Below are 18,950 nucleotides of genomic sequence, written 5' to 3' on the forward strand. Positions count from 1 at the left end.
GAGGGCATCCCATAACTGAGCCTAGCTTCTTAAAACTCTAGTTGTTTCATTGGGATTCTTTTGAATTGATTTAACCAGCCCAGCATACTATAGTGTGGAAAAATTATGTTATTATTATATTTTATTACTGGATTATGTGGCTTTAATAATGTCATTACCATTATCATCATTATTATGATCATAATAATCATAGATAATATTTTTATTGCGGGTAACAGCACGTAAATAGGTATATTGTGTCTTTAACTTAAAATAAGCGTGTTATATATTCATAAATTATTAATGTTTGACAACCTTAAAGAGGAGCAATTCCAGTCCTTAGATTAAATTAAGTTTAGAGTAGGAACAAAAATCTGATTGCCCCCTAGACACTTTACATTCTTTATTATGGTATCCTTTTGACAGTTTTAGACTCTCACTAGCATATCAATTTAACTTGAGTGAATTTATTGAGGAGTGGTTTTAGTCGGTTTCTTGTCAGATGGAGGCTCCGTGTGCTTACAATTGAAGCAGGTTCATTTGTACAGCTTCGGAATGTGAGCTTGCTTTAAAATATAATAAATGCAGTGGGGCCATCGTGTCTTTTTTAAAGGCATAAGATTTGATTAGATGCTTATGTGTTGTGGCCTCTAGAGGGCATAGCAGCACCCGCAAACCCTAAACACAATTGCACCATAACCGTCCAAGTTCAATTAAAGTGTTTTCGGGACAATACCTTCTGTACAACACTTTGTTTTCTCTGTTCCACACCCGACTCCAACTCTGACTGAGTCTTGACTCTCACTGCTGAGTCGAGTAAAGGGCTTAACTCTAGACCCAGGAGTACTTTTGGTGCTCAATCTATTACACCCTTGAAGCACTTCTGGGTGTGGCAGGACCCCAACAGTCCTTGTGCCGTCTGTATTTCATAGCTCCCCCTGGTGGCCCCTAAAGAACTCAGCAGGACAGGCCCCCAAGACCCATGGGGTGTCCATTCTGGGGCCTTCCAGATGGGATGCTGCCGCCCAGTGTTTGGGGGAAACACTCTGCCCTTAGCAGTACAGAAGCCCAATCTTTGTGTCCTTCCGGGGTTCTTCCTGTACTTCTGTCCAAGCACAGCAGGGGAATATCACTGCTCCCCAGTTGTTCCTCGTTACCCATGGCCTCCTGGCCAGGGAAGGGAGCTGGAACAATCCCAGCAGGAACACCCATTGGGCCCTCACACAGTGTAAAGGAGAATTGTCCTTTCAGGCAATATTGTTGTAGATATTGCACTATTAGCTTTTAAATTAATGTTTTTGGCTTTGTAATTAAAACTTGACTTTTTTAATTAATGTGTTATTCTTTTTACTATTTTAAAGATAAATGATTTATCTGTTTTGATGCTTAGCATTGTTCAATATGTGATCATTGTGATGTAATAAGATTTATATGTCTTAATTTATGGTAACTAGTGAAGTGCTCAGGATTTCTTTTGATAGATCAGTTTATTTTCAACACCACTTCTTGTTTCTTCCTACTGTCACTTAGAACAAATTCACTTAGACATATTCCAGCCTGTTTTTGAGTGCATTGTTGTTTTCTACTAACGAAGTAACTCTCTGAGAACTTGTTTTCTGTTAACTTGGAATTAGTGTGGTGTGGTGGTTAAGGCTTTTGAACCCTGAGGTTGTGGCCAGCTACATGTGAAAATGAACAAGTCACTTGACCTGCCTGTGCTCCAATTGGAAAACCAAAGGAAATATAACCAATTGTATCATAAATCTTGTAAGTTTCCCTTGATAAAGGCAAATAAGCAAATAAAAATGAATTAAAAAAAAAAGGGTGAAATCCAAGAGGATGGAAGTGTTTTTGCCATTGCACTTGTCATACTGTAGTTCAAATGTGTCTTATGTTTGTTATGGTATGACAAGATTTCATTTATAGAGACAATAGCATGATGTTGCCAAAAAATTATTTAATATGTTGTAGAAATTACTGAAAAATACAGTGTAGCAGAGAGGGATGTCACAATGAGGGCTTAAATTACATTTGCTTAGCATTTTGTGGCTCTTTTGTTTTTTTGGCTGTCACTATAAAGATGATAATTTAATTGGTAAAGCCTGAGAGTGCTCTGGAGGAGCACACCTGTTTCAAAAATTAAAAGGCAGTAACTGTTTGCTACAAGTTTAAATCTCAATGACATGTCAGCTTGTGCAGCTTAAGCAGTCTTGAATATAAATGAATAGATAGTGGGCCTTTTAATGTGTTTATTCTGAGATATTGACATGTTATACTTTTGACAGTTGACTTTACAGGCACATACGTTCTGAAGTTTAAAGTTTCTTTCTGTAGTCGGTTGCATACTTTGATTTAGTACTGAATGATTAAATTGAATAATTACTATCAGCAGCAACCATTTTTGGTTTGGTTATGGAGCCATCTGTTCAATTCTGACCTGTTAATCAATCCAGCCAAATTCAGAGCCTAATTACTATCCAGTTTACTAAATGGAATTTTAAGTAGTAAAACTAACTTTGAAGCTGGTTATAACTAATAACTTTAAATGCAGAAAATGCCACTCATAAATATTAACAGAGTATGACATTTCTTTTTTAGCTATGATACTATCCTGACAGTCTCAGATAAGTTGTAAAAAAATGAGTGGTTATAACACCCTTACTTTCTGTTAGGTACCATGGGGCCAATAATAATCCTTGGTCAGTTTAGATAAAGCATGAAAGAGCAGACATGATAAACCCCATCTCACTCTTCATAGGACCATAAACAGGATCATATATGCGGCAAGCAACAGGCAAAAATCTACACTGCTGTAGTCTGAATTTTTCGGGGAAAAAAAGCAAGGAAAGTTAATTCTGGTAAAGACATTCTTAAAATAGGGCTGTTCTAATCTGAAAGGAAGTTTTGTGCAATGGCAGGAAGTCCTTTAAGGGGTCAGCTATTTTCTATCATCATGCTCTCTGCTTTTACTCATTAACCAGGAATACATAAGTAACGGTGAAACAATCATCTCCTGCAGCGGTCCATGTGGTGTTCCCAGTCATTCCTCATGTTTTAGTTAGGTGATGGTCTTTTCAGTCAGTTTGACTACTGAGCCACTCTCCCCTAAAGCTGTGAATGATGAACCATCCGGGCACAGTTATTGTCTGCACAGTCTCTCTAATCTGAGCCACTGTAGCTTTGAACTCCTTCAGTATTCTCAGATCAGAGGTCTCTCCCTCACTGGTGGTCTTTCATCATCACTCAGTTTTTGTGGATGACCAGCTGAAGGCAGATGTACAGCTGTGCCATACTCTTTCCATTTCTTCATGACTGATTTCACAGGGATATTCAGTGACTTAAGTGACTCCATTCCCTAACTTGTGCTATTCAATCACCTTATCTTGGCGTTGCTTAGAGTGTTGTTTTGATCCTCATTGTGTATGTTAGGTCATCATACTAACTGACTGCAAGCTGCCCCTTCCACATTCAACAATCCACTGAAATCCCTGACCGTGACCTCAATTGAACTAACCATGTGACTTCTACAACAAATTGACAGCACCAGTAATGATGTAGGGGTATCCTGTTAAACAGGATTGATACATATGTGATCAGTTATTTTGTGCTTGTTTATATTTGTAAACAATTTATACCACTTTGCAGAGATCCGTTTTCACTTTGACATTAAAAAATCTTTGTCTATTGATCCGCGTCAACAAGGTCAAATTAAATCCACCAGCTTTGTATAACAATAAAAACTCTCTTGTCCGTCTGTCCTTTTTATACACACACACATCAGGAAACTGACATTTTTCTTCCATGCATGTGTGTTTTGTATTTTGTGTAAGCAGCACATTTGTGTCTTACGCTTTTAGTTGAATTATCTTTTTTGTTATTTTATTGATATATTGTTTTTGTTATATTTATTGATTAGTGTATCACACTAATAAATAGAATAAACTGAACTGAATTATTTTGCCTTACAAATATATTCTGAGAATTTGAAAGTTTTCAAGCTCTTCTAGATTACATATTTTACTGTAAACTACCAAGCTCAAACAGAAATATTTTAAAGACAAATGTTATTTGTCATCAAGTAAGAAAAATTGTGTGTTCATTCCCAAGAGCTGGTTTACATTAACTTCAGTTTCCGTTTACTAGTAAAGGTCACTGTGCTTGTGTTTTCAGAATTCACTTTATGCGAACATCCTGACTTTCTTCTCAAAAAGTACTTTATCTCCTTTATTTTGTTCATACGATTATCTTTTCAGGGTATAATGCAGAGACTTCTTCTAGTTTTGAATAGTGTAACTTCTTATCTAATGGCCAATATAATGTTGTCTTGGGTTTTGGTTTCCATAGCGATATTTCCCTAAACATGGCCTACTTTTCAGAAACAGCTTGTTTGTTGTGAGGAGATGATTACTATATGTACATAGAGTAACATTTTCCAGGATTTCTGACAATAGATTGATTTCATCTCTTTGGAGGAGCTTGGGATACAGCATTGTTTGCAACATGTTCTAAAGTGCGATACAGCAAAGTTGACAGTTTTGGTGTGCATGGGCTGCGGATATGGAACAATGTATAGAGATGTTTTGTTTAAACAACCAGTTTAGTGCTCCTCATCACAATGTGCGTTAGGAATAACATTTATAAAATATATTAGTTTCTCATATGACATGCTACAGGGAAACTTTGTCAGCAAGCTTCAGTCTAATGGTCAGTCTATTTTCCTCTACACACTTGGTCCAGTTTTTGTATACTTATTTAATATTATCAATGTGCAAATCATATTTCTATTCATTTTTGAACCATGCATGTGAGTTGATCATTTAGCTCGGCTAGGTGAAATCTTTTGTATCACCTTCTGCCTTCAGAGCAGTCAAGGCAAGACTGCAAATTTAAATGACCAACCATTTAATGTACAGTAATTGCATTTTATGCATCTATATAACATCATTGTGCTTTTCAAATCTTGGTATATGGCAGTTAAATGAACCCCTTCCTTGCCCAAATCTCAAGAGTTACTAGGAAAGGGTAATGCAACAAAGGACACTGAGCAGGTTGTTTTACTTTCACTTCTAAGAATCACCATGATGATCGCCAGAGACAGTCTTAACGCCAAAGTCTCCTAAGTCATCCTGTGGCAACTGAAAGAAAAGTAGAAGCTCTTGTCCCAGGCACAGCATAACAGCAGGTTCGGGTTCTTCAGATTGTCTTGGATGAGGTTCAATACTGAAATGAGATCCTCTTTTTTAAATCTCATACTTTTCCATCTATTAGGGTGCAACAAAATTGTTTTCCAAGTAGTATGACTAGATACACGTTCATTTTAATCTCAAACTAACAAAACATGCGGACCCTAAATTCCATGCTCTAATCCCAAAGCCATTTTGTCTTGTGAACCACACCTTTAAAACAGGCCATGTTGGCATCAGCTTATATATCTCTACATGTGGTCTTCCAATAGCTCTTTAAAAAGGTGAACAATGAACTGCTTTTATACTTCGCGACAGTGCCTAGTTGTGATCCTGTTAATGTCATCTTTTTGTTGCTAGCTATCAGCAGTTGTGAGCCATTGGGAAATCAAAATTCACGTTATTTTGGAAAAGTCTCGGCTTCATAATTTTTTTAAATTCTTGCTTGGGAAAGAGTGTAATCGATCTTCCAGTTTAAGCAGATTTAGTGCATTCTGTCTTGACACACTGGAAAGAAGCCATTTCATAATTGGGCTTGGCAAATCTAATTTGGTTTTAAACTTACTTAAATGGATGTAACAGCCATACATTCCTTTAAAATAAAGAATACGTAAACTGTGAGCCAAATCTGATAATGTAGAATCTGTGTAGAGAGGAATCCAGTTACTTGATGTCATCTAATAACTGTGAGTGGCATGCTTTAATTTGAGGATCTCCTCGTTTATCGCCATGGAGCAGCTTTCCTACTTGTATGTGCCTGATAGTTTCCTTTATAGAATTTTAAATAGCACAGTACTTATGTACACATAGGCTGTTCTCTTGAACTCCAAGAAAGATGTCTGTTATTACTGGGAAGACCAAAAAAGGATTTGGTTTAACACTGAGCATCAGTTCTCAGTGTTAAATTGAAACTTATTTGCTTTTGAACCCAACATCACATTTAAAGTATAAAACGGAAATAAATGAAAGCAGCAAATTATGTCCTAGTAAAGAATAAAAAATCTACACAGTACAAAACCTCAAGAAATTAGGCAAATGAGAAAATGTTCTTCAGTCCATTGCAGCTCAGTTGGCCTAATATCCAGAAAATTTTACACAAACTGAGAGAGATAAGGCACTATAGGATTGATAGATAGATAGATATGAAAGGCACTATATGACCATAGATAATATAAATATGGAGCACACTATTAAACAGATATAATGACAGGTAGGAATGGCACTGTAAAAGATAGAGAGATTGATATGAAAGGCACTATAAGATAGGTAGATGGACTTTCTTTCCTTGATCCCAAGGGGGGGAATTTGCTCTTTTACAGAAACTCAAAAAATAAATATTAATGTATTATAACAAACAAAAAATACACACCAGGATATCTACAAAGAAAGAAAACAGCAAGACATTATACAGGCGTATTGTTGTTGGTATAAAGGAGCCCCCATAGCGTTTCCTAAATCACTTCTGACAAATAATTTGTTGCCTGAAAGTCCTCAGTGTTTGTGTGTCTCCTGTGCTACTTCGACCTGCAGAATACCCAGAGGTTGTCCCATAACTGAACCTGCCTTTTCAATTAGCTTGTTGATTCAGTGGTCCTATCTTGAAGCGATTTTACCAGCTCAGTGCACCACAGAGTAGAAAAATCACACTGGCAATCTCAGAGTTATAGAAGATGTGAAGAATGTCACAACCCACATTAAATAAGCTTAATCTCCAAACAAAAAAAATAGTCTAGTTTGCCCTTCTACTTATAGTTCCTCTGTGTTACTAGACCAATGCAGCCTGTCATTGACGTGGACCCCCAAGCACTTCTAGCGGTGCACCACCTCAACATCCACTTCTGACTTATGGCTGGGTCTAGTGGCTCTTTGGCACGACGAAAGTCAATAAGCAGTTCCTTGTTTTTGCCAGTGGTTAAATTGCACACTATTCTTAAAGTTCTTCATCTGACTCCCTGTCAAATCCCCCTTATCAGTACACCCCATTAGTACTTGTTGAAATGTTAAAATGAAAGTAACAGTAAGTTGATCTAAAAAGAAAAGTCAAAATTGTGTTTTTAGTCTTGCAATATAAGCATAGTGGGACAAGATCACGTAATATATAGTTTTTGATAGTGTTTGGTGGTGTTAAATGAAAAAAAACCAATGCATGCTTGCTTTTTAACTTGATATTTCTTATGCACAAAAATTTGAAAATGTATTTCTTGTTAAGATTAAATGACTTGCTTGTTTTTTTTTTGTAGTGTCTACTATCTCAACCCAAATTCTGGCCAATTGAAGTGACTGCTTTAATGATCCGGACGAAGCTTGAAAAGGGCAGCGCACGAAGAATTGAGAGAGCCATGATGCAAACTCAGGTATCCCATAATTGGTCTTTAAATTGATAAGGAACAAATAGAGACATAGCACATGGGTGGTTTTCTGTATGGAAACCTAAGACTTTTCTTTGGCAGTATGTCATAAAGTATGTTGTCATATCTGTGCCATCTTGTTTGTTTCTAATATGCATTGTCTGTGTTCTCTGTCTAAGGAAACCCTGGCTGGATAGAAAGCATATCCTCTAAGTCGACTACAGTTTATGACTCTGTTGTTCAAAAGATTTGACAACATCTGTCAGACTGCCTTTTTACGTTATCAGTTTAGGGTGCATCTACTAATCAGTAAGGATGTCAGCCTCACAATATCACTCCATGGTCAAGACCAGGCTGCTTGAGGCTCTTTTCGTTTGTAATTTAGAGAGATTTTACATTGATGTCTTGAAGCGTGGTTCTTCAAGTATATGCTCATGACAAATGTACAAGTAGCATTTCAGCTGGTAAAAGAATATAACAGCTTGATATTGTGACTTTAAAATATAGTACACAGCAAAAGTACATTCAAGAATGTTGAATCTGGTGAACCCTGGTGTTTTGATTTGGGAAAATGGTTCAGGGGATTAAAACATAAGTAGGCAAAAATCAGAGAGAAGAGGTCCAATACTTCAATAAAATTTACTTATTCAATTATAACATATAAATACATATGAATGGGTTATAGAAATAAATATATATGCTTAAAGAGACAAACTTATACTTACAATAACATACATACATACTGTAACATACATCAAAAGACCCAGAGCCATCATCCTAGACCAGTAGACTGAGGGAGCCCGCATGTCAGTCTCGTCAGAGGATCAACCCATGTGCCTTTTATCAGATAAGACCGGGCGGTGTGCGCCTTTCCCCACGGTTGAGCGTCCAAAGAAACTGAGGGCAGAACCTTCCCTTATATACTAATTAGGTGTCCTTGCCCAAAAGCGGTCTAAGTGGAAGCAGTGCATGCAGAAGTGATCAGTTTCTCACATCCCCTCCTTCCACGGGACACAGCGCTTTTTCCCTTCTACTCGGCCTTGAGACTAGTGCCTGATACCAGAAGACACAGTAATATGCTTACATGTGAAAAACAACTCATTACATAGCCTTGGCTGTATCTTTAGAACATTCCCGGCTGTTTCTCCCAAAACATTAGTAATGCAGCTGGGTTCCGCGCTGAAGCGACCAACGCCCATCTGCTCTCTTTATTTCACCTTTGCTTTTTACAGAGAAAAATCCTTCCATTACACCTGGACATGCTGGAAGCTCTGTGTGTGTATGAAGCAGTGCTTCATATTGAAATTTCTGCATGATATTCATTTATTTATTTACTTATTGATTGATTAGATGGGTGTATCATTTGTCATGTGAGTGTGTATTCTTGTTTTTTGTGTTTCTGCTGCTCAATGCACCTGAATTTTTTCCCTTGGGATTAATAAAGTTTATCTAACCTAAATGAATAGACTGATGATAATGAAGGCTTTTACCAGAGGGCCTCTTAACCAGTTTTTAAAGCAGGCTACAGGCAGCATGCAGAACATATTAGGTGGGCACATTTACCAATGTAGCAAATCGAACAACAGGTAAAACACATTTGTGGTGTTGTCAGTTACGATTTTCCTGAAATTGTAGAACCATACAGCATATGAATAGAATTACTACTTAATAGAGTTAGCAAAATCCTAATAAAAACAACCTCAGGATCCATAGGCTTTAATGAACACTGAGTGAGATCCACTCCATATGTTTGGACTCCTAAACAAAGTGATGCCGTTGTCTCTCTCTGTCCTCTAACTGGTGGATTAGACGTGTATGGGACACAACTGACATAGAATCATGCATCACATTTTACAAACCTGGTAATGTAACTACAGGTTTTGACAACAACTTTATATAATTTGTGGCTGCTTTTCTGCATTCTGCCTCTGTAACCTAAATAAAAGGTCTCAACCATTAATGACAGTTATCAAGCTGTCACTTCATTGTCCATCATATGTTTCATAGAATTCAATCGACCAGAGATTGTGAAGTGGCCATTGCACCGCACTGTTAACCTAGTCTGACATCTTAACGCTGATGTCATATTGTACATTATACTTTTATTTTTCTGAAAGCTGGTATTTTTAACACCTTCCTGAAGACATTTGACTGTAAAAAAAAAAAGTGAATAATGACATGCTGTCCTTGTATTTGTGTTTGTGACTCTGATGACAGTGCCAGTTAATCCTTGTAAGATTCTAGTATTGTGTTAGTCAGCATCCTTTCATGTCAGCCTATCAATTTCTGGCTTCTGTGTGAATTGTATATCACAGCTAATGTGACATGATTATTTAGGTGAAGCAGAGCTGTCTTGTTCCAGGCTCAAGGCAGACAGCTAGTCTTGTTTGAGGTACTCAAGTAATTAGAGAATGAAAGATCTAACACATTACCTATTAACAATATTTATTATTTAACTCTTTTAGGTAGATTTATCATTTTTTGTATGAGCTTTATAGTTTATTCAACAATAAACAAGATTTATGTAGCAGCATGCTATTCAGCTGCAGTAAGACATTGACTAAAGAGAGCCCAGTTTAAAATTTACAAGAAAAAGATGATGCCTGATTCTGTTTTGTATGTCGTTTTTTTCACTCCCCTAGCAGGTCAGAAATATACAGCGCTGTAAAATCTGAGCATACAGTAGCTGTTTTTATTGTTGGGTTTGTGGGATTCCTTCAACAGCCAGTATTTTGCTGCCCAATTCCCTTATCTTATTTAATATGAAACCTTTTGCACTGTTCTTGTTTGAAAAGATATTAGAGCTTCTTAGATAAACTAATGTTTACAGGTGAAATGCACCATGTGGCAGAAAAGATGGCAGCACACTCTGCTTCTGACGTTTTTGTGTGTTTGTGTTTTGTGTGTTTTTCTGAATTTCTCAGTTTTAAACGGACTTTCTGAAAATGCCCTATAGTTAAAATTGTTACTTGCTGCATCTTATTTTTATTATCAGCTAGTGTGTTAGAGAACCTATCATCATGTCATTATGGTCTGTGAGGACCTTCACTTTGAATGTGGTAAGGTCTAGTATATTATGTGTGACAATACCTGCACTTGTCCAGCTCTTTGGGCACACAGAACAGAGAGAGGTTAGTGGGAAATTACAATAGCTACATGGTGGACTATTAAAAAATATATTGTATCAAAATGTAGACAATTGGTCTTTGATCTAATGCTAATGAAACATCACATCTACTATGAAAAGGATTTTAATTTCTATATGACACAACACTAATATATTTTTTCCTTACACCAAGATATTATACATGTCATTAAAAGAAAGCTGTTTCCCAGATGGATGCTCATTTATTAATTTTTTTGCCATTCCACAGTTTACATCTAATAGCTCCATCTTGTACCTGAAGCGTTTATAGGATTTGACTTCCCAAACCTGTAGGTCTCATATAGAAAAAAAGGACTGGTACATTCTGAATTGTGCTGCCATTTCATATCTTTGAAAAACAAATCTTAATTCAGTTGTGTTGCATAATTTACATTTCATTTATGGAGCTGTATGCTGAAAACATCCAAAATGTGTGTATTTTTGGGTAAAATACTGTTAAGAAAATGCACTTCAGGATAATCAGAGCAGACACAAAAGTGAATTGGGTACAAGCAAATTTGTGCTTCTTAATTGAAGACCCCTCATGAAGATCACTGGTCAAGAGTCCTGCAAACACCCCCAAGCAGTTCCTCATTGGTTTAAGTGTAATTCAGTAAGAAGTATGAGTGTATCTGTAGTCAGGGTCTCCTTAGAGTCAATTTCACAGTTCTAAATTTACCTCAAACTAATTAAAAAAAACGTCCCAACCAACACCTTTGTCAGTGAAGAAACTAGTAAAGTAAAATCTTTATTTTGAAGTTTAGGTTGCGTCATTCAGGAATGCCAGCCTAGATTTTGTGGTGATGAGTTGATTCTCTGAAAAATATAGCAGAACATTATCAGAACTTACTCTTAATTAAACTGGCTTGACTTGGAATTAATGGATTATATAGTCAGCTTTTTTGGAAAGTCACTGTCTTCTAAGGGCTCTAGTTTTAACCACACTCTTTTAATGATGTATTACAATTTATGCTTCAGTTGACACTTGATTTTTGAAAGTGGCCCATTGCTATAGTGTTGTCAGAAAATCAGAGTTGGTGCAGAAAGTGAAGTGAAAGTAATTTTTAATTAGTTATGATATTATTGTCTTATGTTGCCTCTTAGGATGTTCTGAAGGCCTGCATCTTCTGTCCATAGAGTCATTAAAGTGGCTAAAATAAGGATTCAGAATTTTGAGCAATGCAGTGGAATGCGATTGGAGTGCTTAATGACAATTCTCAAAATTAGTTTTTTTCTCTTGTCTGAATTTAGTGCAAAATTTCCCTTTTGATGTCATCATGCAGTTTCGCCTTCTCCTCCCTGTAATACTGTATAATGCACACTTGAGTACAGTGACAGTCAAATGTGAAGCAGTTCTATAATTATTCAAGTTTTCTTTTCCTTGTGTAAGCATAGATTAAAGCTAAATGTTTTGCCATTCTCAGTTTTCATTTGAGTGTCAGTTATTTTTTGACCGTATCAGCCAGCCATACAAGCATGCTTCTGTTAAATGTGAAGTTGTGGTGGTTAACACAGGTCAAGAAGTCTTTACTCAGAAGTGCATCTGTGAGCAATACAGAAATGACCGTTTACCAGGAAATAAAATGTGACATAAATGACAAAGTAATCCATGTAATGTGTTGTATGACCACCGTTTAAATTATGACGTCTTCTCCAAGTTAAGATTTAGTCTTGAATATCTTTTATTTAATTAATAGAGAGGATTCAGAAAGTATTCAGACCTCTTCATTTTTTTCACATTTTGTTATGTTGCAGCCTTTTGCTAACACTTAGTAGCCCAGAATGACGATTGACAAAGCGAAAACAGTAAGTTACCCAGTTTGCCAAAATTTCTAAAATCATTTATTGCTTTGTACTTCTGTGGTATTGAGTATTTATTGATGTAGGGGTTACATTAATTGAAATGATTTTAACACAAGGCTCCAACATAACAAAAATAAAAAATAAAATGTGAAGGGGTCTCCATATGCACTGAGTGCACTGAAATTCTGTCCCCCTCTTCTCTGTCTGCTTGATACCCTCAATTAATTAAAGAAGCTGTAATGTAACATCTTTCAGCTACCTACTGATTAACAATTACAAGTGCGTATGATTTCTCAGTTATAATATCCCCTCTTCACTCTCTGAGAAACAATAAACCAGCACACATTGAAAAGAATTATTGGCAGTGCAATTGGGAAAATTAGTAGGCTTCATAAATGAATTAATAAGTGATTTTCTCATTAAGGTTTTCACAAGACTGTTGCCAGTTCTTCTTGATCAGATATTTATGTAAATTTGTTTTTTGTGCCATTACAAGTGGAATAGTTATACAGTTATGGCTAATTTTATTGACTTGCTAGATGAAATAACTGGTGTTGCCTGGGAGGAAAATATAAAGTTTTTTTTTTTTTTTTAATTATTTGAGAAAAATATTAAAAAAACACAATTTTAAAAATAAAAATAAATTAACAAACAATGAAGACTCACTAATGTGCTTGTTTTGCGGTCTTGTATATAGTTTATCAGCCAGTTGACGCTCGGAACCGGCCAACTCTTATCTATTTTCAAAAGCAACAGGGGCACGGTGGTGGCGCTCAAACATAAAGAATGCTGGCAGTCACCTTCAGTTTGTCCTATGGTGTTCGTTCCAAGTATCAACCGGATGATAACATGCATACGAGACCGCAAGATCATGAGAAGGGAGTCGGTTAGGGTTGATTTCACCCTACAGTATTTTTAGTCGACCAATGAGTTACATATGTACCAAGTTTCATGAAAATCGCTCCAGCCATTTGGAAGTGATGGTGGAACATACACACCCACACACACACATTGACTTTCATATATATAGATTTGCAGTTTTAACATATGTATCTCACTTTTATAATAAAAAAAAATCCTTGAACGAGAAAAGACTTTTTAGCCTGGGATGAGACGTGACTTTTTCAGAGAGATACTTTCTCTTCCCGCAAGATGAGACTTTGTACTAAGAGATTTGACCACACCTGGGGCTGGAAATAAAAGTCAAAGAGTAGACGACAAAGTAAAACGTTGTAAAGAAGTCAAAAACGTTGGCACGATACACATGCAGAGCAGGTTAGAGATAATGGAAGTACTCAAGTTCGAAAGTCTCAAGAAAATGTTAGTAAAGATTGCATTAGCACAGAAAAACGGAAATTATTACATAATGAATTAACGGAACAGTTCAAAGAGATCAAATACATTGTTTGGATTTAAACGTAGATCGTCTAATTCGTGTTGCCATCAGAGAAAAGTAGTGTTTCTTCCCAATGAAGAGGTGTATCCACGAGAATTAAAAGGTTTGTTGTTTGTTGAAAGTGAAATCCACATACGTGAGCAGCAGAGACGTGAAGTGGCTAGTGTATATCGCGGGCTGGGGGAATGGGTTGGCGAGCAAAGCCTCCTATTTTGGGGGAAAAAAAATAATTTATTGGTTTGTATTTCTAATTTTTCATTGCAATAAACAAGTCTGGAAGACATATTTGTGGTTGGTAATATCAAAATAAAATCAGCTGCAGAAAAATATAAGAAACACAAATGAAATGGGCTCTTTATGATTAAATTCTGAAGTGGTGTTCTCTCAAAAATTAGGGTGACTGTATTAACATGAATTCTTGTATTACATCTGTCCTTACATTGTGCTAACATACTTGATGTTTTTAGACTCTTGTAGATCACTTTGAAGAGAAGGACCTTCATGTGCTTGAAAGACTAAAAATGTTTTACTGCTCTCAGGTTCCTCCCCGCTGGGCCATTCAGGTAAATGCACTGTTTTGTGTTTTATAATAGAGGAGTTCCAAAATGTCTATAGAGTAAGAATGTGTTCCACAATTATTTTTATAGTAATACATTTGTTGACTAAAGTCACCAATTCAATAAATCAAATGCCATTTCTTATAGCATTTATAATTGGCCCTCTGAATGCGCTCAGTGTGTCCCCAACACCCCATATATTTAATATTTTTGTTTGGAAACAATGGAGACTTATGGCAAGTGAATAGCCAGAACCTTTTAAAAAGAATTGAATTGTGAATTGTCTGTTAGTGAGCAACATGGCAGGAAGCTTTTTAATTTAGCGTTTGTAAAACACAAGCTGGACACTTTCACTGCACTTTATTAGGAACAAGCATTATATTTTATGATGCCTTTTTTGGTTTGAATACTGAAACCCATACTGATACTAATTCACTACAAAGTGTTACTGAAATGAGAAACTTTATTCATTTAACAATTTAAAGTATCAACAGGAACCTATGAATTTATGTGTTCTAGATTTTAAGGTCTATGGTACAAGTAAAAACAGTTTTGCAGAGCATAGGTCAAGCAATTAAAATATACATACAGATATAAACATAACCATACACACTGGTGGGTCCTGGAAAACGGCGGTTCCTCATATACAAATGTGCACAAAAAGCTCTAAGATATTTATTTTCATCTGAATTATCATACTGTGTATATGTGTGTGTGTATATGTATGTGTGTGTATATGTGTGTGTGTATGTGTATATATATATATATATATATACATACACTAATAAAAGGCAAAGCCTTCTTTGACTCACTCATCACTAATTCTCCAACTTCCTGTGTAGGTAGAAGGCTGAAATTTGGCAGGCTCATTCCATACAGGTTGCTTACAAAAGTAACGGTCATAACTGAATCCTACTTATGTACATATATATGTCCATAGCTGCAGATCGGTCTTCGTGGGAGTTGCGTCCCCCATCCCCACGCCTCCAACGTAATTGGCTGCCTGCCCATATAAGGCCGTCCATCGCTCCGGTCTCTTCATTCCCTTCCTTGCTTTGCCACAGTATTTATGTCTCCTTGCTGATAACTGCAGCCTTTTTATTTAATCCACTGCTTCTCAGCTGTTTTATTGTTCGTTTATTATGCTTATAGTTACTGTGTAGGTATTTTAGACTTTGTTTACATTGTTCAGGTACCCATTTCTTTTATCGTTCCAACTGTACCCCTATTAACATGTCTATCGAGGTGATCACGATCGATCAAAGAACTGTCACTTACTGAGTGGTTTCCATGCCCGGAGATGGCACCTACCTTTTCCATTCTCTTTGTTACATATTGCACGGCCATATTGGGCTCAATCTTGATATCCGGAGGAACATTGTGTCTTATGTATTGAATGACTGGGACAGGTTCAAGGTGTGGACTGATGACGGTACAGGAGATAATTATACTACACAGGAGCACTAGAAGAGTGAAATGCTTAAGCCCTTCACCTATGGTTCTGCATGTGAGTTGATGGCTGCCACTGAATTGTTCTGTTGTCGCTTTCAAGTGTACCGAAATGGCGAAATATTTTACACCTTTGGAGAACCGCCAATGCCTCTTAAACATCTTAGATTCACAGGTGACGATTTGAGTAGTGGACACTTTGATGTTTATGAATGTTTCAACTCTCAAAAGCTGGATGCGAAGTTATCAATGAAGCCGGTTGTATGCTTTCAATGCTTGACAGATGCCGAATGTCACTTCAACAGAAGTACTGCAAATACTAACGTAATTGAAACAAACCATGAAAACTGATTATGACAGCAGCAATCCAAGCTGTGAGAAAACAGTAAAAAGGAGGCGTGTCAGACGCCGTAGTACATTTTCTGATGCAGCTAGATAGAAACAACTTCATGACGCTTCCGCCAAATACTTGCAGAAAAATCCACAAGTTAATAGACACGCTGTCGCTAAATATTCACAGGCAAATCCATAAGTTAATACCGGGAATGCCTGTAAAACATCTTAAATTCACGAGTAGCGATTTGGGTAGTGAACACTCCAGTGAATGAAACCTGTTACCTTTACAACCTTTGAAAAAAACAGAATTTAACTTGAACACAACACGTCCTCCAAATACGAAACTGATTGGAAGAAATTATGATAATCAAATCCTTGATGACAGCAACACTCATAACAGTGACAAAACAATTACATTGACAATCATGTTACGTTATTTTTAAAATGTTTCCTTTTCTTTTTCATAACTTCTTTAACACACTACTTCTCCACTGCGAAGCGTGGTTATTCTGCTAGTATGTGTGTGTATGAATTCTTGTATTACATCTGTTCTTACATTTTGCTAACATACTTGATGCTTTTAGACTCTTGTAGATCACTTTGAAGTGAAGGACCTTCATGTCCAATGTATGTATGTGTATGTATATGTATATATATGTTTATATATATATATATATGTGTGTGTGTGTGTGTGTGTGTGTGCGTGTGTGTGTATGTATATATATATACATATATATGTATGTAGGTGTATGTGTGTGTGTGTATATATATATATATATATATATATCTATACTAATAAAAGGCAAAGCCCTCACTCACTCACTCACTCATCACTAATTCTCCAACTTCCGTGTAGGTAGAAGGCTGAAATTTGGCAGGCTTATTCCTTACAGCTTACTTACAAAAGTTGGGCAGGTTTCATTTCGAAATTCTACGCATAAGGGTCATAACTGGAAGCTATTTTTCCCCATATAATGTAATGGAGTCTTGAGTTGGAGATGGCGGGGGGGAGTTTAGTGTGACATCATCACGCCTCCTACGTAAGTACGTAGATAACAAGGAAGAACTCCAAACAGCGATCAGCACAAAACGCCATTTCACAATTGAGAAGGCAGAAAAACATTATGAAGCAAATGATGCATACAAGCATATTCATAAGTACAGCTACTGTGGAAACAAAGCACGGCGTGAACCGTAAGTTTATATTAAATTAAGTTCATAGACAGGCTGCCACTAGCGTTTGTAATTTAGTGCCTGCCCATATAAGGCCGTCCATCAGCGGCAATCCAATACAAACACTGCCGGTAAATGTTCACGGGTGAAGGACTGTGCTTATGCAGAGGAAGATGAGATGGTCAGGGTGGTGTTTGGCACAAACTCATTGAAACTGCGAGAGAAACTTTTAAGTGCGGGTCTTAGCTGACATTACACGAGATGGCACCAGTACAGCTGGGAACCTTCGATGCAAGAACACCAAGCGCTCACGTGAACTGACGCAATGCGCAGACAAAAAGCAACAGTTCCAAAGAGTGCTGAACAAAAACCGAATTACACAATTGAGAAGGCAGCAAAAAATATGAAGCGTCCTTATACATACAATCATATTCATAAGTGCAGCTACTGCGGAAACAAAGCACACGGTGGAAAAAGTGAATGTCCTGCTAAAGGAAGACAGTGTAAAAAAAAACCCGTGCATGCAGTTTGTCACATCACAGATAAAAGGAAGACGAGCTGTTTATTGATGCAGTAAGGAACTAATCGATGAATGAAACCTCTTATCTTTACAACGATTGACAAACACGGAATGTAACTTGAACACATCCTACAAATACGAGCCTGATTGAAAGAAATAATGATAATCAAATCCTTGATGACAGCAACATTCAATAACACTCACAAAACAATTACTGTATATTGACAATCATGTTACGTTATTTTTAAAATGTTCCCTTTTCTTTTTCATAACTTCTACTTCTCCACTGCGATACGCGGGTATATATATAAATGTATATATATACCCCGATCTACAATACATACTTTAGCATAGACAAGCCACACGCTGTGGCTAATTGTAGAGTCTTAAGCCTCTACGCCGACATTCGAGGTTCGATTCGAGAGGGTGTACTGACTATGTACGCGCTACCCGATTCATTTTACCTTCGCATCTCCTTGGTTTGGGACGTATGAAAAAAAATTAGGTTAACGCAGAATCATGTTACGTTATTTTTAAAATTTTCCTTTCTTAGCACAAGCACAGCTGAGAAGCTTCGATGCATGTACTCCATATAGCGTTAAAAATAACGCATTTAATCACACTTTCAATTCCAAGCAAACGGAACTTTTGTCAATGCATGATTTCCTGGTACATCCATTACACTGATGCACACATCACAGCTACAAAAATGTTAGAGTCGGAATAAAGCGCGTTCCTACGACTGATCATTTCGACTACCCGGCGAAGCCTTGATAAAAGCATGGTTTTGTGCACACTGAAAAGCAAGCAAAATTAGATGCATTACAGAAAGCGGACTTTGTGGCTCTTACTGGGGATCATTGGACTTCCGTGACCGTTAGTAATTCTAAATTATATCTAATTACAAAATGTTCAATGATCACACTGTTTTAGCCTAATGTACAAAATAATTTTGGCTAATGTTACTCAGAGTTTAAAGAGTAAGCTGGTCAAATTACCTTTTATGTTTCTGACTTATTTTTTAAGAAGAAAAACTGCACTTTATGTTGAAATTTTGGTTA

The 18,950-nt window shown here is 36.8% G+C and overlaps 1 protein-coding gene across 1 annotated transcript in view; it reads left to right on the forward strand.

Moving 5' to 3' along the window:
- ttc27 (tetratricopeptide repeat domain 27) overlaps positions 1 to 18,950 on the forward strand; it is a 267,145-nt gene that overhangs the window by 161,512 nt on the left and 86,683 nt on the right. Inside the window, exons 10-11 of the mRNA XM_039739065.1 lie at positions 7,403 to 7,516; positions 14,322 to 14,417. Of these exons, the coding sequence (XP_039594999.1) occupies positions 7,403 to 7,516; positions 14,322 to 14,417 (210 nt within the window). The remainder of the gene's footprint in view (positions 1 to 7,402; positions 7,517 to 14,321; positions 14,418 to 18,950) is intronic.

This window comes from Polypterus senegalus, chromosome 16, assembly GCF_016835505.1.
Source record: "Polypterus senegalus isolate Bchr_013 chromosome 16, ASM1683550v1, whole genome shotgun sequence".
Lineage (NCBI taxonomy): Eukaryota > Metazoa > Chordata > Cladistia > Polypteriformes > Polypteridae > Polypterus > Polypterus senegalus.